Below are 21,788 nucleotides of genomic sequence, written 5' to 3'. Positions count from 1 at the left end.
GGTAATATTTCACCATCCAATGATAAATACTAGTCATTTACCTTAGGAGGGTTGCTCTTAGGAACTCTCTTTACCTCCTGACATGAGGAGTAGGGAGGAAGGGTTGCTTCTTATCACATCACAGGACTGGGAGATAAATTAGAACAATAAGAAACCCCTTGTCTCTGTTCTGAATGAGAGCCCCTTAAGTGGTCACTTAGATGCGAAACACTAGAATTTCTGAAGTATTAGATTGCAGCAAACTAGTAAAGAGGAAGCAGACACATAGGCTCTTCATTACCAAGAGAACTGTCACTCCCTCTTGAGAAACTAGCTGTGCCACCAGCTCCCATAGGAAAAGGCATAAACTCCTTGGGAGATTCTTCAGTACCCTTCATAATCTGACCCAACTTGTTTTTCTTTTTTTCCACCTTGCAACCATTTGTTCATCATTCCAGAAACATTCTCTTCCCTTTCCTTCTTCACTTCCTCTGAGGAAACCCTGTTCCTCCTTCACCACCATCACTACCATTAAGAGTCATCAGGAAGCTTGTTCTTCCTCATCAGAATTAGTCTCTCTCCTTTGTGGTCTCTCATTATAATGCATTGATTATGTCCTTTTTTTTGAGGACAATTGGGGATGTTAATGATGCTGGTGATTTTCAACAACTGAGAACAAAACTCAAGAAGACAAAGAAGTCTCGAATCCATTAGAGGATGTTTTCTGTTTAATGGGATTAAAATAGCTTTGCATTTAAAGAAAATTCCATTCATGTAATGCTGAACAGACAAAGGACTGCCTTCATCCCAGTTCTATACCTTCATCTTTGTGTTGCTGTAGTTTACTGGATTTGGGGCCTTCTTTCTGCAGATATGCTCCTCTGCTCACCCTGCTCTTCCTCAGTAGTCTGGAGATTTACATTGGGGTGGGGGTGAGGGGAGACATTTCTATCAGTGACCCATCAGCTACACAGATCTGAGTTAACGAGAGCTTACGTGCCCTTAGTCTGCTGTAGCCACACCACAAGCCTTTCACTGCAAGAAGACACAGTTTTGTTTTGGAAGATGTTACATTAACTCCTTCAGGGCACCAAAGTTAAACTTTCATTTTCTGACAAGTTTCTGAAAGGTGGGCTAAATTATTTTTTGTTATGGGCAGTATCAGATATGTCTTTTGCGATATAAAAACAATTTACTTATATTTCAGACTCTAGCCTTTTTTTCCTAAGCATTTTAAATACTATCATAAAAATAATAGCATAGGGCCCTTAACATGGACTTTATGGTTGGGTATTGGGGTATATTTGTTTCTGAGGGAAGATTAACAGATGCTCAGAATTCTTTAACCTTAAAAAGGTTATCCTCCAACTTAAGTTCAAGTATTTTATCCATGTGCCTTCAGAGTCTTTTAAGACAGTTTCTATAACTGGGTACTTCTTTTTTATGGGTGTGAGGTAAAAAACATGTAACATGAGTTCTACCCTCTTAACAAATTTTTAGGTGTACAGTACAATCTTGTTAACTGTATTAGTCCATTCATATGCTGCTAATAAAGACATACCCAAGACTAGGTCATTTATAAAGAAAAGAGATTTAATTTGACTCATAGTTCAGCATGGCTGGGGAGGCCTCAGAAAACTTACATTCATGGTAGAAGGGAAAGTAAACACATCCTTTTTCACATGATGGCAGGAAGTAGAAGAATAAGCAAAAGGAAGAAAGCCCCTTATAAAACCATCATATTTCGTGAAAACTCACTAGCATGAGAACAGCATGGAGATAACTGCTCCCATGATTCAGTTGCCTCCCACCAGGTCTCTCCCACAACACGTGGGAAGAGATTTGAGTGGGAACACAGCCAAACCATATCATTAACTGTATGCACATTGCTGTACAGTAGATCTCTGGAACTTTTTCATCTTGCACAGTTGAAACTCTATTCCTGTTGAATAGCAACTCCTTGTTTTGCCCTCTCCCTAGCCCCTGGCAAGCACCATTGTACTCTGCTTCTATGAATTTGACTATAGATACCTCATGTCAGTAGAATCATGTTTTATTTGTCTTTCTGTGACTGGCTTATTTTATTTAGCATAATGTCCTCAAGGTTCATCTATGTTATAGCTAGTATATGACAGAATTCTCTTCTTTTTAAAGACTGAAAATTATTCCATTGTATGTATATGCCGCATTGTCTTTATCCATTCACCTGTCCATGGACATTTAGGTTATTTTCATCTCTTGGCTATTGTGAATAATGCTGCAGTGAAAATAGTAGTACAAACATCTCTTCAAGATCCTGCTTTCACTTCTCTTGAATGAATACTCAGAAGTAGGAATGAATAGATTGTATGGTAGTGATTCTATTTTTTATTTTTTGAGAATCTTCCAAACTATTTTCCCTAGGGGCTGAGCCATTTTACATTCCCACCAACAGTGCACAAGAGTTCCAGTTTTCCACAAACTTGCCAACACTTGATATTTTCTTGATTGTGGCCATTCTAACACGTCAGATAAAATTTTTTTGTGGTGTTGATTTGTATTTCTCTGCTGATTAGTGATGTTGAGCATCTTTTCATATATCAGTTGGTCATACGTCATCTTTGGAGAAATGTCTATGAGTCTTTTGCCCATTTTTAAATCGGATCGTTGGACTTTTTCTTTTTTCTTTTTCTTCTTCTTTTTTTTTTTTTTTGCTATTGAGTTGTAGGAGTTCCTTATATGTTTTCCCCTTATTAGATATATGATTTGCAGATATTGTCTCTATTCCACAGGCTACCTTTTCACTCTGTTGATTGTTTTATTTGCTACCCAGAAGCATTTCAGTTTGATGTAATTCCACTTGTTTATTTTTGCTTTTGTTGCTTGTGCTTTTGGTGTCATATCTAAGAAATCATTGCTAAAATTAATGTTGTGAAGTTTTTCCCTCTTCTTCTTTCTTCTAGGAGTTTTATAGTTTCAGATTTTACATTTAAATTTTTGATGCATTTTGAGTTGATTTTTGTGTATGGTGTAAGATAACAGTCCAATTTCATTTTTTTGCATTTTGTTGAAGATAATTATCTACTTCTTCCCTGTCCCCCACCCCACGACCCAAGGCAGGGTTGTACTCTGTCACCTAGGCTGGCGTGCAGTGACACAGTCATCGCTCATTATAACTTCAAGCTCCAGGGTTCAAGGGATCCTCCAGCCTCAGCCTCTAGAGTAGGTGGGACTGTAGGTATGTGCTCCCATGCTCAGCCACCTTTTTAAAATTTTTAGTAGAGACAAGGTCTCTGCTGCCTCAAGCAGTCCTTCCATCTCATTCCCCCAAAGTGCTGGGGTTATAGGTGTGAGGGACTGCACACAGCCTAATGTACTTCTTGAGTCCTCTGTAGTTGATATCAAGTTGACACGACCGGTCAACTTCTGTAATGAACGTTTTTGGGCAAGAAGATTTTTTTAGTCAGGATTATTTCCTTAGGGTAGATTGAAAGAATGGGAATTACGAAGTCATGTGTAGAAGCACTTAAGGCTCTTGATATTGCCAAACTACTTGCCAAAAAAGATTATAGCAGTTTAAATCAGTAGACAACTCCTTCTTTACCATTTTATCATATCCTCACTGTCATTGAGCAGTTTGTTTAAAAAAGAAGGGGAACAGCAATATTTATGAACCTATTAAGTACAAATGGAATTTTATTCCTTTAATCTGCATTTCCTTGTCACTACTAGTATGGGAGAATATTGTTAGCCATTTGTATTTATTCTTTGCTGAAATATCAGGCAAAATATATTAATTATAACAACAGCAATGAATAGTGACCTAGAGATAAACAGAGCTATGAAGTATTATTGAAAGGGTTCATCATGCCTGTAATTCCAGCATTTTGGGAGGCTGAGCTAGGAGCATTGCTTGAGTCTAGGAGTTTGAGACCAGCTTGGACAGTATAGTGAGACCCCATCTCTACAAACAAACAAAAAATTAGCTGGATGTCGTGGCATGCGCCTATTTTCCCAGCTACCCAGGAGGCTGAGCCCAAAATGTCAAGACTGTAGTAAGCCATGATTGTGCTACTGCACCACAGCCTAGTTGAAAGAAAGAGACTTTGGCTCTAAAAAGGAGAAAAAGCTCAAAAGTGTTCAGAACAATGACTCCCATTACTTCCTCTCCACAGGACTGGAGTAAAGTATGGGAGGTGGGAGTTAATTAACTTCCTGCCCATTCTTGTTTTGATACAATGAGGCTAAACATAATGGCTTCACAGAGCTGATGACAGGTAAATGAAATTGCTTCGTGGAATTCATTCAGTACCTGCTCAATACCTGTTGGCCCCTTTATTATCTCTTCCTTTTCACTTCCCGTTCTATTTCTGTGCTTGCAGGCTAGGTGGAAATAGAGGCTGCCTAGAAACATGCATTAACAGGTGCTTCTTGGGCCACTCTAGCCTGAAGACTAGAGGACAACCAGGGAGTATAACAGTGGCACCTCAGTGCCTTTGGCCTTGAGGACCCTTAGGGTCCCTTTAGGCCTCCAGATTTGAGGGGAGGCTCTAGCATGTTCTGGCTACAGCTATTGTCTTCAGGGATTCTGCAGCTTGTAGCTGTTTGGTAAGTTCTTTGCTTGTGGCTGATTGTTACCCATTTCCAACCTGTGTCTTAAATTCTTGTTCTGAGCCTAGTACTATCCCTGCTTCCTGCCAACCCACTCCCATCAGGTCCTCCACCCCAACTCTTCACATCATGTCTGGTAAGAAATTTGCCCCTTCCTCTCCCTGATGCGCCTGCCTCCTCAGGTGGAACAGGCCTGAAAACCTGTCCTGGGCAGGCATGAGGTTGCCTCATAAAGCATCACTGTGTCTTCTACTTTGATTATAGAGGCAGCAGTGTCCCGGCTCTTAGGGAGACTGAAGCTACCCCTGTCTTCCCATTATATAACTCATATTTCCCTGTCTGAGTAGCCAGATTGTGGGGCTACACTAACAGTCCGTAATACACACATACATATACTGAACCCATCATCATTGGCTCCCCCAGCAAAATGTTTCCGGATTCTATTAAGTTTTGGCTCCTTCTGAAGCTTTTCTTCTTCAGCCTGTAAAAAGCAAGCAGCTATTTGTTTCATTCCCAGGAGTTCTGCTACCAATTGGAGTTGGGCTGTTGGAATGATCTCCACTGCCTACCACCAGGCAAAGGGGAACGGTGTGAGTGGAAGAGAGAGAGGTGGCAGGGAAATGTCCCTTAGTGTGGGCTGTGTGGTCAGGGGTCCCAGGTGCCCACAGTCACAGAGGAGGTAGGGACCCACTTGAAAATCACCAGATGCTTTGTTCAGACCAGGCCTGAGAGGTTTGGAGTCTCTCAGGTTAGATTACTTATATCTCCTTCCTCCCTGCCCCTGCATTCTCTGGCTTGGTGCCTATTCTTATTATCAGAGTTGGTAAGGCTCTCATGCCCTCAGAAGAGGAATTTCTTCCCTTTCCTCCCTCGACTGAAGCCACACACCTTGCAAGGTCTCCTGTCAACCACAGCATATTTGAACTACTTTTACTTAAGTAGGATCACTAGACTAACCAGTACATCCCCCGCAACGTTTCTTCGTCCTGGAGGGGCTAAGCTGCCTGCTGCTGTCCCCCAGCTTCTCTAGTCTCCAAAGGTGTACAATTCTGAACCAGAGTCCTCTTTTCCCTCCCAGCAGCACATTCAGCTAGCACTTACTGAATACCAATTATGTGCCAGCCCCTGGGACACTGGTCAGAACATGATGTGTACTCTCAAGAAGTACCCAGTCACTGAGAAGACAGACCAGGCCTTGCCCCTATGAGGCAGGCAGAGTGCTGCTGGGCCCCCAGGAGAAAGGCAGCCGGCTCAGTCAGAATTGGGGCAGATAACCTGGGTGCTCGGTAACTCCTAGAAGCCAGATCCTATATTTTGCAGTTATAAACATTCTCCAAGTGTGCAGTGGTGGGGGAGTGGCCTGGCTGTATACAGAATGCCCAAACCTCCCACTCAACTCTGAAAGCCGTGGTGGTCCCCAGAATTGAGCCCTAGCAGGTAGGAAAGCCTGACTTGGTCAATATCACCAAGGAGGGCTTCCCAAGTCACGTGTCCTCTTCACCACCACACACAGGCCTCCACTGGCCAGCTTGTGCTTAGACCATCTGGTGTTTACTTCTACAAAAACAAACGATTTTTAATTTTTTTTTAAAGCAGTAAGCATTTTTACTCTCAATTCAGTCTTACATGAAACCTTAATAAATAAGCAAGTAAATGTAGGACTGCTCTGGTTGAAACTGGAATGAGAAGTCTGGTAGCCCAGCAGCCCCGAGGCCCCTTTGCAAACAGTTCAGAAAATAACAGATATCTGTGACCCATCACCACCAGAAAATCCCAAGCTTTTGAGGTCCCACCCATAGAGCAAGAGGCCTGACACCCACTCTGAGCAGTGGGGAGGGGGCTGCCGAGCCAATATCACCATCTTGTTAGCACATCCGAGTGCTGTAGGCAGAGCTGCTGAGGGGAAAAAGTCAAGAAAATTCACCAGCACCAATGGGGGATAGCTTTCATCTTAATCTTGCCCCAAATCCCAGAACCAGTAAACTGCCTGCTGTCTTCCTCACTGCGTCCGCTCAAGGGGTAGCAGAGGGCACAACAGGCAGTCCCTGAGGGCACTGAAGGGAGGAGGCTGCCACACTCCCAACACTCATTTCAGCAGCGGGCAGACTGGACTTGACAGAATGTGGAGGTGAGGACCTAGCCTAATAGATATTTAGTTTTCAAATTATAAGTCTAGGAGTGTGGGAAGTTGTGAGAAAATAGAGAGGAAAGAATGAAGAATGGCTTCACAGAAGCCATTTCTGTTATGACAGACATGCATTCCCATTAAAAATGTACTTTTTTTTTTTTTTTTTTAAAGAAAGCTCATCTAATGTTAATCTAGAAACTAATTTCATGGGGATTTCAAGAGGCTTGTGGGAGAAAACATTGTGGTAATTGTATATGCTAATGGAGTACCTACAGGACATTGTTATAGTGATGGAAATTCTATTTTATGCAAACACTAGATCAATCCTCCCTTATATCTAGGCAAAGCTGATTGACAGAGTATAAAATTGCTTTTTAATCCAATTTAGGAAACAAAATGTGTAGTGGTTTTAGCATTTTAAAATGCTTGAAGCGTGGAAGCAGAAATTCAAAATACTCTAGCAGACTGTCTATGATATTGTATATCAACAGCACATTTCAGAAATATTATTTCAATATAAGTTTCTATGAATTGTGTCATATTATGTTCCAAATCTTTTTTGGATTAGAGTAAGGAGAACGTATTGTGGAAGTATGACCCAGAGGAAAATGAACAGAAACCAGTTTTTAGCCACATTTCTCAGGATTAGGAAGTTTGTAAGTCTCTTCAACGAAACATACTGCAGCTGCTTTCCCTAAGACTATCTCCATACAGGCCACCCCCACCAGACTCCTCACCTCTACCAAGGTCACTCTTGTTAAGGCCGCTGCCACCTAGGCCACTAGATCTGTTGGCCACTTCTCAAATCTCATCCTGTTTCATCTCTCCTCAGCATTTGGTCCCACTGATGGACTGCTTTTTATGTCTTTCTTTTTTTTTTTTGAGACAGGGTCTTGCTCTGTCACCCAGGCTAGTGTGCAGTGGTGCTATCATGGCTCACTGCAGCCTCAACCTCCCAAGCTCAAGCAGTCCTTCTACCTCAGCCTCCGCAGTAGCTGGGACCACAGGTGCATACCACCACACCTGACTAATTTTTGTATTTTTTGTAGAGACAGTTTTGCTATGTTGCCTAGGCTGGTCTTGAACTCCTAGGCTGAAGAGATTTTCCTGCCTGGGCCTCCCAAAGTGCTGGGATTACAGGTGTGAGCCACTGCCCCTGCCCTGCTACTTGTCCTGAGGCCATCCTGACTCCATGACACTTTCTCTCTGTGCCCCTCCTGCATGTCAGCACACTCCTCCTACTTCTTTCCTGTCCTGCCACGCATTCATGTTTTCCAAGGAGCTCCATTCACTGCCCTCTCCCTCCTTGCTCGAAGCTGTCTTGGGAGATCTGGGGTGCTCCTACTGCACAGCTTCCACCTCTGGCCCAGAACACCCAAATTTGTGTCTCCAGCTTCTCTCCTAAGCTCCAGACCTGCAGACCCAGCTGCCTTCAGGCCATTTCTCCAGGAATGTTCTGCAGGTTCTTCGAACTGTTTTTGTTACCTTCCCCTGATAAGCTTCTTTCTTCACTGGTGTCTTCACCCTAACTAAGGAGCTCACATTATTCTAGTTTCCTATGCTAAAAATTTGTCACCTTTGGTTCCTCCCCTCACTCTTACATTTAGTCAGGTACCAAGGGCTGGAGAAGCTCCTCCTCCCCCCAATTTGTCCCCATCACCTGGACTCTAACAGGAGCTTTTTAAGACTTTACTAATTTCCATCTCCTTCCTATCTGTTGATGCTACACCTGATTCAACCATTTCTCTCAAAATTGCAAACTGCGCAACTCATTTCCCAATTGCCTACGGCAGTGGTTTCCAGACTGTCCTCCTAGGAGAGCCAGGAGGGTTCTCCAGACCCCTCTTGGGTCCCTCCCTCAGATTTCCCCACAGCTTTGTTTTTCATCAGTTTCACAGATTCTCAGTGTATTTTTTTCCTCTTTGTACAAATTACTCATCCCACAGTATCTGCAGGGGGTTGGTTCCAGGACCCCTCACATATACCAAAATCTGCACATACTCAAATCTCCCAGTCAGCCCTGCAGAACCCAACAGAACCTGTGTTATGCAAAAAGTCAGCTCTCTCTATATGTAGGTTTCCCATCCCATGAATACTGTATTTTCAATCCATGTTGAGTTGAAAAATTTTGTATAAAAGTGGGCCTGTGCAGTTCAAACCCATATTGTCAAAGAGCCAACTGTATTCTGTGTCTAAACATTCGAAAGCCACAGTAACTGAAGTTCAGGGCACCCTCTAGAGCAGGTAATGAAGGCCTTTTACAGCCTACTTTTTCTACTCAACTCCCTTGGAGAGTGGCCTGAGTTCAAAGGCAGGTTCTGCCACGTGCAGCTGTGCAACCCTGAACAAGTTACTTCCTAAAGCCTTCATTTTCCCATCTGTGAAACAGGAATAATAATATTATCTCTGCTGCAGAGTTGGTGTTATGGAGTTACTGAGATAATGCTTGGCACATGTGTTAGTGTGTAATCAGTGTTGGCAATTACCATCTTGTTAGTACTCAGGCCCCACCAGTTTAGAAACACATCATGCCCTTTGATGCCGTGGTTTTCTTTTGGTAGGCTTTGATGCTTTTGGTTTACTTTGCCCTTTAATGCTGGTTTGGAATCCCCCTTCCTCATTTTTTTCAGTATAAACTCTAATTAGTAAGATTGATATTTTCATTTTTCTGTGAAGCCTTCTCAGACACAGTGCTCTCCATTTGCTTCCTCAGTGCTGTTTATACATCTTACTAAGGTACTTACGTGTTGAATTTTATTATTTCTCCATACATTCTTTTTTTCTCTCCCTCCCTCCCACTGTCTCTCTCTCTCTCCATCCTCTTTTCCCACAAAGACTGTGGATCCTCAAGGTGGGGACCTGACCTGATTAATGTCCATGCCCTTGAGGTAAATTATGGTTGCATCCATATTTGTGTCCTTGGAATACACAAAGGGTCCTTCCATATCCATGTCCTTGGATAGGCTGTGGGTGCTCCCATATCTATATTCTTGAGATACACTGTGTGCCTTCGCATATTTTTTGAATGAAGCAAAGTAACCAATGAATAGAAAGTGAACCAGGAAGATGCAGGTACCTTGTGATGAGAACCCCTGAGTGGTACTGAAATCACCAGGTTTAATTTGACAATTCAACTTTGCTTTATGCTTGCCTCTGTATTGGTCGGTTAATGACCCTTGGTAGCCAGGTCTCTTCAACAGATCTGCTACTACAATAAAAGTCCTAAAAACAAACTCAGTTATCTGTGGGACATATATACACAGAAAACACAAATTACCTCTACAGTAATACAAACATTTAATTTTTTTTGGTAGCGAAAATATCTACTATTCAATGCACACTTATGTGCCAGTACTATGTGAATGAATGCTTTACATATGTTACAAAAATCTTCAAAAGTTAAAACCAGCAAGATATGTTTTTACTATTCCAGTTTTACAGATGAGTAAATGAGATTCAAAGAAGTTAAATAACATGTCTAGGGTCTCATAGCTAAAGAGTAGAGCCAGGATTCCGGTAAGTGATTCACAGTGGCAGATGGTAGATGAGAGGAGGTAAGGCGGGGAATCCTGGTGATGTATACCTTCTTCTCCATCGCCACGTGATCTTAGTGAGCTGGGGCTACTTGCCTTGTTTTTTGTCCTGTGCTTGCTTTGTGTCTTACTGAGTCCAGGGAGTAAGCAACATTGAAACTCAGACTATGTGGTGTCTCTCCCACAAAGCACTAGCTTTATTCTCAGAATTCTTTATTGTTGTTTTAAAAACATCTTTTCTGGTCTTAGTCCATTTTATCAGAGCCAGTTGCACCAAAGCATTGTAGGCATGAAAAAAATTGCTATCTCCAGTTATATTTTGTTTGTGTGGGTTTTTTTTTTTCTTGTGTGTATGTGTGTGTGTGTATTTGATGCAAGTCTAGAAAACAGATTTGTATTACATGTATACATACATACGTATTTAGAGAGAGAAAAATAAAAATACTTACTACAAGCCAGGCATGGTGGCATTTGCCTATAGTCCCAGTGACTTGGGAGGTTGAGGCAGGAAGATCGCTTGAGCTTAGGAGTTCAAGGCTGCAGTGAGCTATGACTGCACCACTGTACTTCAGCCTGGACAACAGAGCAAGACCCTATCCCTTAAAAAAATGCTTATTATAGAAAACTTAGAAATCACAGAAAGAGTAGAAAAGAAGTTAATCTCCCATTAAAATCAAATATTTAACCACCATGAACATTCACTTGTGACTTTCCAGTGGTTTTTAATGCCTACATATACATTTTTGTCAAAATAATAATAATCTGCTATGTAAATGGTTAGGGTACATTGATTTTTTTTTTCCATTTAGCAATGTATCATGAACATTTCCCTGTGCTAAATTCTTTCACTACCTGGTTTTGGGGAGCAACTTAATAGGCATCTTTAACTATGATATAAGTTATTTTACCTGTTTGTTTTTGAGATGGAGTCGTGCTCTTGTCACCCAGGCTGCAGTGTAACCTCTGCCTTGGCTCACTGCAACCTCCGCCTCCTGGGTTCAAGCAATTCTCCCGCCTCAGCCTCCCGAGTAGTTGGGCTTACAGGTGCACACCACCATGCCTGGCTAATTTTTGTATTTTTTGTAGAGATGGGGTTTCATCATGTTTATCAGGCTGGTCTCAAACTCCAGACCTCATGATCTGCCCGTCTCTGCCTCCCAAAGTGCTGGGATTACAGGCATGAGCCACTGCACCTGGCCACCTATTTTTTTTTCCACATTTTGTTTATTCCCATACTTTTGCTAATGATTTTCATAGGACATATGCTATTGTTGGTATTGAAAATTTCAAAAAAGAGGTGTATGAGTTAATTCTTTGGCATTAACATTTATGTGAATGATAGCTGTGGGATCATTTTCATTCAAATTATTATAGAATTTTAAGATTGTAGCAAAAGGGATGTTAGCAGCCACTCAGAGTAGCCTCTAGTAAGCCACATTTCTTCAGCAGCTTCCCTGACAGGTGAGCCAGTTTCCGCTCAGAGACCTCCATGAGTAGGTGCTGCTCACACCCAAAAGCCACAGCCCTCTGCTCCTCTTCATATGCCCTGACTTTAGATGCTCCTGCAGTGGACATAAGGAGCTAGATGCTGACCCAAATAGATTTTAAAAAGTTGCTTCCAAAATTTTTAGAAGCAGTGCAGTGCAAAATCAGAGTGATTTGAGAATCTAGCACAGAATGCTTTATGAGCTAATAGAAACCAAGTCGTTATTATAGATGGATAAAGCTTGTTCTCTGATTTGCAAGCTACAGTTATTCTAATTGATTTCTGCATACTTGTGGATAAGGATCTGCCCTCTTTCATTTATTTTCCTTTTGACAAGGAAGGCATGAAATGTTGTTCCATGCTTTTCTAATTTAAATGTTGCACATGTTGAGAAATGATCTTGCCAGCCATTTTAAGCCTGGCCAAAAACATAACACATTGTTGTTACTAGTCTTCATCATTTGATTAGGGCCAACATTTTGTTTAGAATTATAAAGGAGTATAAATCTCTTTTATAGTTATAGCTGATTTCTGCCATAAGAGAGATAAGATGAGAAGGCAGCATTGTCTCCTTGATGTGTTGCTTTGGTTAGCCTCATGAGGCTGATTAGGCCAGGGATGTTCACTTTGAGAGACTTCTTGGGAAGTAAGATTTCAATTTAATTTAACTTAAAAGAAATTACCTTGATGTGCAAGGCTCCGTAGGAGGTGTGGGAGGAGAAATTAAGATGCGGATGACGAGGTTCATGCTCTTGGGGGTCTAATGATTCAGCAGAGATGCAAGATACACGATAACTAATATAAGGTGGTGTGTGAATAGTATACATACACAAAGATTAGAGAGAGCTTAGAGAAGAAACAGCATTACCTCACGGCCTATGTTTGGGGCTGCGGATGTTGTCCTTGAGGCCATATGTATCCCATTGAGCCTGCAGGCTGAGTAAGCCATCTGTCTCTCAGACATGTACTACTATTTTTCAAATGTATTATATGTAGATGCCCTGGTAGCCAACAATGCTTTTAAATGAATTTTTGTTATATTACATTTATTATAGATTTTTGTCATATTGTATATTTTTGGTCAGTGGCTACTACCCTGATGACTCCTATCATGGGCACCTTTGAAATTTTTTCATGTTAAAAATTGGTTCAGTTATCCAAAGATGACAAACTGTTGCCTACAGCAGTCAATGCTGTCCAAAAGACCTTTCTGTGATCATGGAAATATTCCCTGTATTGTCCAATACTAGCCACATGCAGGACCTGAGCACTTGAAATATGGCTAGTGAGATGGAAGAACTGAATTTTTAATTTTGTTTGGTTTTAATTAATTTAAATATAAATAGCCACATATGGTAGAAGCTGTCATATTGAACAGGGATAGCACAGATCTATAGTGTCCCTTTGTTTGGAATTTTCTGAACTCTTCCCCTCCCCTGCCAGGTTGCCTTGCCCTACCTCCTGCTATTTTGTTTGTTTATTTTTTGAGACGGAGTCTTACTCTGTTGCCCAGGCTGGAGTGCTGTGGCACGATCTTGGCTCATTGCTACTTCCACCTCCCATGTTCAAGCAGTTCTCTGTCTCAGCCTCTTGAGCAGCTGGGATTACAGGTACCTGCCACCATGCCTGGCTAATTTTTGTATTTTTAGTAGAGACAGGGTTTCACCATCTTGGCCAGGCTGGTCTTGAACTCCTGAGCTTGTGATCCACCTGCCTCCACTTCCCAAAGTACTGGGATTACAGGCATGAGCCACCGTGCCTGAACTTGCTAGTTTATTTGATACCCACAAATGTGGGTGACTACGAGGCCCACTTCTTGGATGCCCCTATTCCTGAAGTTTCTTTAGGTTAAGAGAAGAGTTCTTTCATAGATGTTTAATGAAATGCAAAAGCCTTTTCTAATCATAGAAATGAAAAGAATGGTAGTTTATACTTTTCTTTTAGCCAGCATCTGATTGTCAGGGGCTTTAAGGAGATTTCTGTAAACCTGAGACACATGAGTTATTTGTTTTCATAGTTTATTTATTTTAAATTTTATATAGCATGATCCTTTTTAAAAAATTGACTGAGCCAGGCACAGTGGCTCACACCTATAATCCCAGCACTTTGGGAGGCCGAGGTGAGCGGAGCACCTGAGGTCAGGGGTTCGAGACCAGCCTGACCAACATGGAGAAACCCTGTCTCTACTAAAAATACAAAAATTAGCCAAGCGTGGTAGTGCGTACCTATAATCCCAACTACACAGGAGGATGAGGCAGGAGAATCACTTGAACCCGGGAGGCGGAGGTTGCAATGACCTGAGATTGCACCATTGCACTCCAGCCTCGGCAACAAGAGCGAAACTTTGTCTCAAAAAAAAAAAAAAAAAAAAGATTGACTATTTGATAGGTGTGGTGGCTATAAATAATTAGAAAGTCAGATCAAAATCATATTCCAGGTCTCTTATTAGGCCAGAAATTTCCCTTCTCCTTTGTTTTTCTGATGATGGTTATTATGGATAACCAAATGGTCTTCGTTCTCCAACTTACTGTGAAACAATTAATACAGTTCATAATACTTTACAAGTTATTTATTTTTCTCATGACTCATAGCCTTGGGATCTTTTAAGACTATCATTGGCAGGAGCAAAGTACACTTTAATGATTCCTATTAAGGTAACAAAACCACAAGGGGATAGCCAGGTAACTCCAAACATAAAATCCACCATAATACAAATAATATAAATATAACTTTATATTATGGCTATGACATCATATAACATAACTATTTATATTAAGGCTGATATTCATTATAAACATAGTGCTAATTGGATTGCTAGATAATTCTCTATGGTTATTCTTCCAAAAAGATTTTTGTCTTGCACTGTTTTAAAAGAAGACAGTGCAAGACAAAAAGGAGGAAAGCAGTAGGAAGAAAGCAGTAGTTCATAGAATCCAAAAAGGCAGATGGCCAGAAAGTTCTTTTAGAACTCATGCTTGAGGACTTCCACCAAAATAACAAACACCTCTCATGGACCAGCCTGGAAAGGGGTCCCGGGTCTTTCTGTCGAGTGAGGCTTTCTCTCCTACCTCCTCCCAAGTGTGATGACCATATCACTGTTCCTCCTGCTACTCTCTGGTTGTCTTTCTTTCACTTCCCTACTCTTCCTGCTTTGAGGCCAGAGGCTTGGAGGTTTCTTCAAAAATCAGAACCAGAGAGAGGAAAGTTCCAGTTACTGAGCCAAGATGCCTGAATGTGTTCTCCTGGCTGCTGCTGGGCCATAAACCTCAACACCAAGTGTGCCAATGGGAGAGGAAGTTTAAGGGTAACTGGGTAATGCCCATTTAGCTAGATGCAGGGAAACATTGGTAGTTGTGCAATAGTCTCCATTCTCTATACCAGGACTCTTCTACCTTTCACTGTGTTTCATAAACTTCCATGGACAGAAAAATACATAGGCAATTATTTCTGATACTAAAATTTTTGAACACCTTTTTTAGCACTTACTCTTGCTGTCCACATCTCTCTGTAGTCTACTAGTCTCCATGTTAAAGGAGATTGCATGGACTGCTCTTATGTTTGTCTTTGGTGGTGGTGGTGGTGGTGGTGGTGGTGGTGGTGGTGGTGGTGTGTGTGTGTGTGTGTGTGTGTTTCAGGGATGGATCAGGGTGGGGAGGTAATAAGATAATGGCAGAATGCCAGCCAGAAAAGAAAGATTAACATTTGCAATTATAAAATAACCTTCTAAAATTGCTCCCTTTCTATCCTGTAGTAAAACAAAAGAATAAAAACGGAAATATAGTCTTTTCTCAGCCCCCAGGAAATATGTCCATTCTTGCCCTGTACTCCTACCCCCTTTGCAGAAGATAGCAATGAAGAGGTTAAGATGAGACCCCCCCCAACCCCCTACGAGTCTTTGGGAAAGGATCTAAAACAGTGTTGCACTTTGGGGTCTGTAATGCTCTCCTCCCTTGGGTCTCCCTATGCTCTGACTGCCACCCTTCCTCCCTGTAGCACCTGAGTAACTGTGTGTAGCTCTTTTTATAGGACAAGACTCTTTTCCTTGACAGATGTGTATAGAAAAAAATCATGGGCAGTGCTACTCAATCTCACATCTTTCTGGTGCACTTGGTTTAGCCACATAACTTCTTAACCTTCATGTGTCCATTTTATATGGTTTCATTCTGCTTCCAAAATTATATCAAATTATTATGTCTTCTTCATTTTCCTTTATGCTGTTTGAGTCTTATGTATTTCTTTGATTAGAGTGTCTTAGCCTGAAAACCTCGGATCTTCACTATAGGAAACTAGTACAAAGGTAATCATCTGTCAGCAAACTTTGTATTGCTGGATGTTTTAGTAATTGCCTTCAAATGTAGTAACAAGGTTGTAGGTTTAATGAAATGCTTATAAATGGTGGCTTTAGGGAAATCAACTGCTCTATTTTCAATACTGAATTCCAGATAACTATGTATTAACACAACTGTGTTCTGCCTTTTTTATTTCAGTACCTACTAGAAATGAAAAGTTTAATCCTACCCCCAGAACACATCCTGAAGAGAGGAGACAGTGAAGCAATAGCATATGCATTCTTTCATCTTGCACACTGGAAGAGGGTGGAAGGGGCTTTGAATCTTTTGCATTGTACATGGGAAGGCAGTAAGTAATTTTCTTTTTTTTTTTTTTTTTTGAATCATTTTTAAGAGCATGAAAAGATGCTAAAATGTTTTTGCACTGGGTGTTTATGATGAATGATGAAGATATACATATATATTACCCTTGTGTTCTATGATGGCCCATCTAAGACAGTTAGTGACTTAGGTTCTCCCATCCACCAGTGGTGGTGGGTATTCCTGTGGTGAGGCTGTTTCCACAGCTCAGAATGGTAAATTCATTTTATAGATGGGGTGAACCCAGATGTTCTTCAGAGGGGCACTCTGCTATCCTGAAAACCTGTTTGTAAACTTATAGAGCCCCACAGCATCATGGTAATCTTTGACATGGGGTTAGGCTTTGTGCTGGACACTGATGACCACTTCTTGATGGCCTTTCTGGGAGGGTTGGCTAAGAGCCACAGCTATCCTCCACTGGAGCCAGACTGGCCACACCCAAAGGCGTGGCAGCTATGCTTCAAACCAAGGACAATGGCCATGGAACCCTAGTGTTTGCTAAGAGGTATAGCATTCACGTATTAATGGATAAATGCCGGGTAGATGAATGTAGGAATAAATAAATCTGTGGGCATGTTCTCCATAGATATTATTATTCAGTGTAAGGAGAAGAGGCTGTAATGGTGGGTGAGACATGTTCCTTGCCTTGGAGAAGTGTGTCATCTAAATGGAAAGAAGAACCAGCAGCACGTGGAAACTGCCTGTTGATTTTTCAGAAGGGAGAGGTCTATGGGGTGGAGTGATCATGGGTAACATTATGAGTCAGATGAGATTTGAACCAAGCCTTGAACAACTAGGACAGTATTATAAGTTTATTATAAGCTAGGACTGTATGAAAAAATGATAAGTGGTGGGGCTGTTTGAGAGACTGTAATTAAGGAAGAAAGCTCAAGACTATGAATTACTGGCCATGTGCATTGACACTCTACTAGCATTAATATTTGCAAAACAAGTACAATGTGAAGCATAGGGTTTTTTTTCCACCCATGGGAAACTAAAACAATAAATATTAGAATCTTCTGACAGTTTTTTCCTAACTCACCCTCACTCTGATCAACCTCACAAACAAGTGTCTTTTTAATCCTTTCGCTCTGTTTATCCTTGCAGCTTCCATTTTCATTTTGATAATCTGCTCCTCCCTTTTCCTGCCCTTCCTAACCCAGCAGAAATCCAAGTTGGTGCAGGAAGGGAGGTTTGGGGAGTGAAATGGGATGGTGTAAAAATAAGCTAGAGATGGGACTCAAAGTTGATTGAAAATTTTTGTTTAGTTTTGAAAATATTTCTTTAACAAATTAATTGTGGGTCTGCTTCTATAGATTACTATTTATAACTTGAAAGATGACATGATCAGTGCTTCCACCCCTCCTCAGTAAGTGCAATAGCATACTTCAGGTGGCTTGGTGGCACCAGCAACTGTATTTAAATGGGTTAAAACACACCACACTCCACACGGTGTGTGTGAGCATGGTCATAATCTCTTCTGGCTTGTGCTTCCTGTTGTATGTAAGCTGTTCTATCAGAAGGAACAAAATAAATTTTTATTTAAGCATGAGAAAGAGACAGAAAAGCCCAGCAGGACTGAACATGAGAGGCCTTACCTAGTGTCAGTTGTGGAGAAATTAAATGGACAAGTTAGCTTACCAAATATCTGTAGATTGGCATCTTGGAAACAATAATAGAAGCTCATCCATTGAATCTGATGGAAAGAAAGTTACCTGTCCTATAGAAAGTACCAAAAAAGGGGTGGGACAAAGGATGATGAAGACATGGTGTCACCACAGAAAAATGGCATCACCATAGGAAAAAAAAAATCTACGAAGGATAACTGGAAACTCTTTTTGGAAATTAGTTATCCATGTAGTCAGATAACAATGGGAAGATGCTCTGATCAACTGGAAGGATAATGAGATTGAAAGAAACATGAAGTGAAACAGGGAGTTGCAAAACCAACCAGGATAGGGGATTGTATGGGGATTAAATTTTCTCAAATTAAACTGGCAGAATGCTTTATTAGGATAGAAAGAGGAGATGGGTTTTCAGACATAACACAGTATGGCCAGGTACCTATAGGAGAGGAAAATTCTGCAGTTGATCCTTACAGATAAGCAGGAACCACTCTGGAGAAGTGTTGGTGAAAATCATGTAACTGTGATCCCAGCCAAAGTCACTTACACTGCCATTCAGTTTTCACATGGAGCCATAACATTTCCATTTTAGAAAAGAGGACTGTGGAAGTGCTTACTATATGCTAAATGCTTGAGAATGCCACGAACCTTGAAGAGTGTTTATATAACTGGGTAATTTACAGAGCGCTTGCATTTACATCATAAACTCTCCCTGATAATATTCTGAGTTAGGCTAGACAGAGGTGGCCATCCCAGTTTTTCAAGAGAGGAAACAGGTTCATTGAAATCAGTGCCTTTTTGACACTGCAGCCACTATTGGGGATCCAGGATATAAAACCAAGTTCACTTTTCCTTCACTGCATTGTACAGATTAAGAATACAAGGATCAGTCATCTCTGAAACATTTGTTTGGAAGCCTATGAGAGAAATTTACATCACTACTTACAGGGTTAGGGTGTATTTATTATACCTGATCTCTCTGTAATGTTTAGAAAGTTAACCATCCTATACAAAATTATATTTTCTGTTTGATATTTACTTAAACATTTTAAATATTGAATGACACCAATTTTATAAGATAAATAACAGGTATGTATAAATAAATGAAAGACACTGGAAGTAAATAAGCCTGTATTAAGTGATTGCCACTCAATTGTGGATTTTAAATAATTTCTTTTTTCTTCATATTTGTGTTGTTAAATTTTCGACAAGCGTAAATATGTATATGTACATATATACTTGTATACACATATATTTTAAAAATAGTATCTCATCACAGATGTTTTTGGTCTTTTTTAAAAATCAAAGCTGTAAAAAACATGCAATTTAGAAGAAAGAATTACCCCTCCAAACCAAGACAATTTTATCCAATCTTTTGACATGGCTTCTGGATCTGTGTTCATTCTAAGTTAAAGGGAGTTTCCGCCCTCTGGATTTTCCATCAAATGACTTGGATTAGAATTCTGACTCAGCTACTTACAGTAGCATTTACTTTACTAATTTTTAAAAACGATGAAGCACCAATTATATTGAATGCCATACCCCACCCACCCCAGATTGTTGATTTCAGAGCAGTTGCCACAGCTCCCTCTCAGGTCCGCTGGCCAGGCGTGGGCAGCCTGTACCAGAGCAAAGGAGGCTGCACTTCTGCCAGTGCACCACTTGGTGGTGCCTTTTGACATCTCCAGCCTTATAGTTGAGGTTTTCTCCTTTGAATCATTTTTATCTTCATTCTGAAATTTAAGACCATTCCCCAACTTTCTTCCAACTTCCCGTTTTCATTAGAAAGAAAATTCAGGGAAGAAGGTAATAGTACCTAATTTTACTGGGTTCCATTAAAATGATTGTTAGTAAATTTATTTTTGGAGATTTAAAACAAATTCTTAATCTATCAAAACTGTTGGGGGTAGGGGTGGAGGTGTTTTTGTTTTGCTTTTTAATGAATTTGTTATGTTGGAACATTAGTCATCCTTAATTAGTGGAATTAAATAAGTTTTCCACCAATCAAGCTGAAAAAAAGAAAACCTCCCATTTTTGATAAAGCCCCAAAGTCCAGCTGATGCATGGCAGAGATTGTTTGGGTTTGAAACATATGGTGTTTTAAAAAAAAAAAACAAACAAAAAAACTGAATTCTCAACCACAAATACATCAGCATTTCAAAGGTTTCCAAAATGTTTGATTCATCACTGGTCCCAGCCCCTGAAATTACACAATATATTCCTCAAAGTCAAGATAATTAAGAAAGGCAAGAGTTTTAATTTATAAGATTTTATAATATGTTTCTAGTTAATTACACAGCTACCATGCCACCTTATCTGAATTATATTTATTTTGAACACTGTCAGTTCTGGCTATCCTCAGATACATGCACCACTGGAAGTATGAGTTGAATATAAAAAACATAGAAATGAAGGCTCTCATTTGAACTGGGTCTTCTTTACAAGAGTATTATGCCTTCTGGGGCCCCCCCTTTTTTTTTTTAATTTTTGCCGGGGCCCTATTTTAAATGGCACATTGTCCACTCTATCTGTATTAATACTGATGTGGTTTTATCTCCCTCCTATCTTTATATTTTCAAGGCTCTGTTTTGGCTGTATTTATTTTAGAAAGCAGGGTTGCCTGCCGACCACAACTGTGAACTTTAACTTTCTAGTTCTATATATCAGGAGGCCAGTCTGCCATGGGGTAAATCACTTAGCCTTTCTTTGTTTCCGTTTTTTTCCAACTTGACCAAGTAAGACTCTTTATTTTCTTTTTAGAGATCCCCCACCTCAAAGAATCCACTAAATAATGTATAAGATTTGAAGGTAGAGTTTTTTAGGAGAACTAAGGCAGAGTATTCCCTTTGAGAGGGGAAAATGGCCCATTGTTGAAGCATAGGATGAGGTTCTGATTCTAATTTATTCTCTTTGAACATAATGGCAAATGCTGCTCACTGTAAGATGTGGTTCTTAGGGCATTTCCTCAACCAAACCTTTCCTTCATAAGGCTGGCACCTTTTGAAATACAAAAGAGAAATTTCACCACCCTCCTCCATAGATCCAAGGCTAAATTTTGTAATTTGGGAGAAAGTAATGACCGGCCAAAGTCCCTGGTCATAGCTAAGTTAGCCTAATAGCCAGACTCCAGATACCATATGATGCATCCCCACCTACTGCCCAGGAGAACCAACTTGCTCCTTTCCTTTATTCAGTCTTGATGACTGGCTTATCATATGGGTCCACCTGAGGTTTTAAAAGGAAAATTCTGTCTCTTCTTGATTGTCCATTTATTCATTCATTACTTTATTCAACAAACATTTATTGAGTCCCTCCTTTGTGCCAGACATTATGTTGAGGATATCAGGATGAATAAGAATCTGAAATGCTTTGGAAGGAACATTAGAGAGAGAGAGAGAGAGAGAGAGAGAGAGAGAGAGTGTGTGTGTGTATGTGTGTGTATGTATGCACACATGTGCAGTATATATTTTTTCTGCTTGTCCAAGTAAGGCTCTTTATTTTCTTCTTAGAGATCTCCCACCCCAAAGAATCCACTAAATAATAGAAGATTTGAAGGTGGTGCTTTTTAGGGGAACTAAGGCAGAGTATTTCCTTTGGTAGGGGAATATCTGCCCCACATCAAGTAGATAGATAGTAGTGCTTGTATATACACTATCTATCATGAAAGTAGGAACTGAGTTATTAGAGTGGTGAGGGTCACTAAGAAGTTAGGGACTCTGCTGTAGAATTTTTCTTCAAAATCAGAGTAGAACATCATTTAATCCAACGAAGGGAAAGTGTTTTTCCCAAGGCCACATA

General features: G+C 40.5%; 1 protein-coding gene across 16 annotated transcripts in view; it reads left to right on the top strand.

Moving 5' to 3' along the window:
* The window catches only part of ST7 (suppression of tumorigenicity 7), a 299,415-nt gene that overhangs the window by 262,499 nt on the left and 15,128 nt on the right, over positions 1-21,788 (top strand). For all 16 annotated transcript variants that reach the window (XM_032276202.1, XM_032276200.1, XM_032276214.1 and 13 more), the window contains one exon: positions 16,204-16,354. In XM_032276202.1, the coding sequence (XP_032132093.1) occupies positions 16,204-16,354 (151 nt within the window). The remainder of the gene's footprint in view (positions 1-16,203; positions 16,355-21,788) is intronic.

This window comes from Sapajus apella, unplaced genomic scaffold, assembly GCF_009761245.1.
Source record: "Sapajus apella isolate SASKATOON/1434 unplaced genomic scaffold, GSC_monkey_1.0 scaffold7, whole genome shotgun sequence".
NCBI lineage: Eukaryota > Metazoa > Chordata > Mammalia > Primates > Cebidae > Sapajus > Sapajus apella.
The sequence above is the reverse complement of the archived record's forward strand: the minus strand, read 5'-3'. Positions and strand labels throughout refer to the sequence as shown.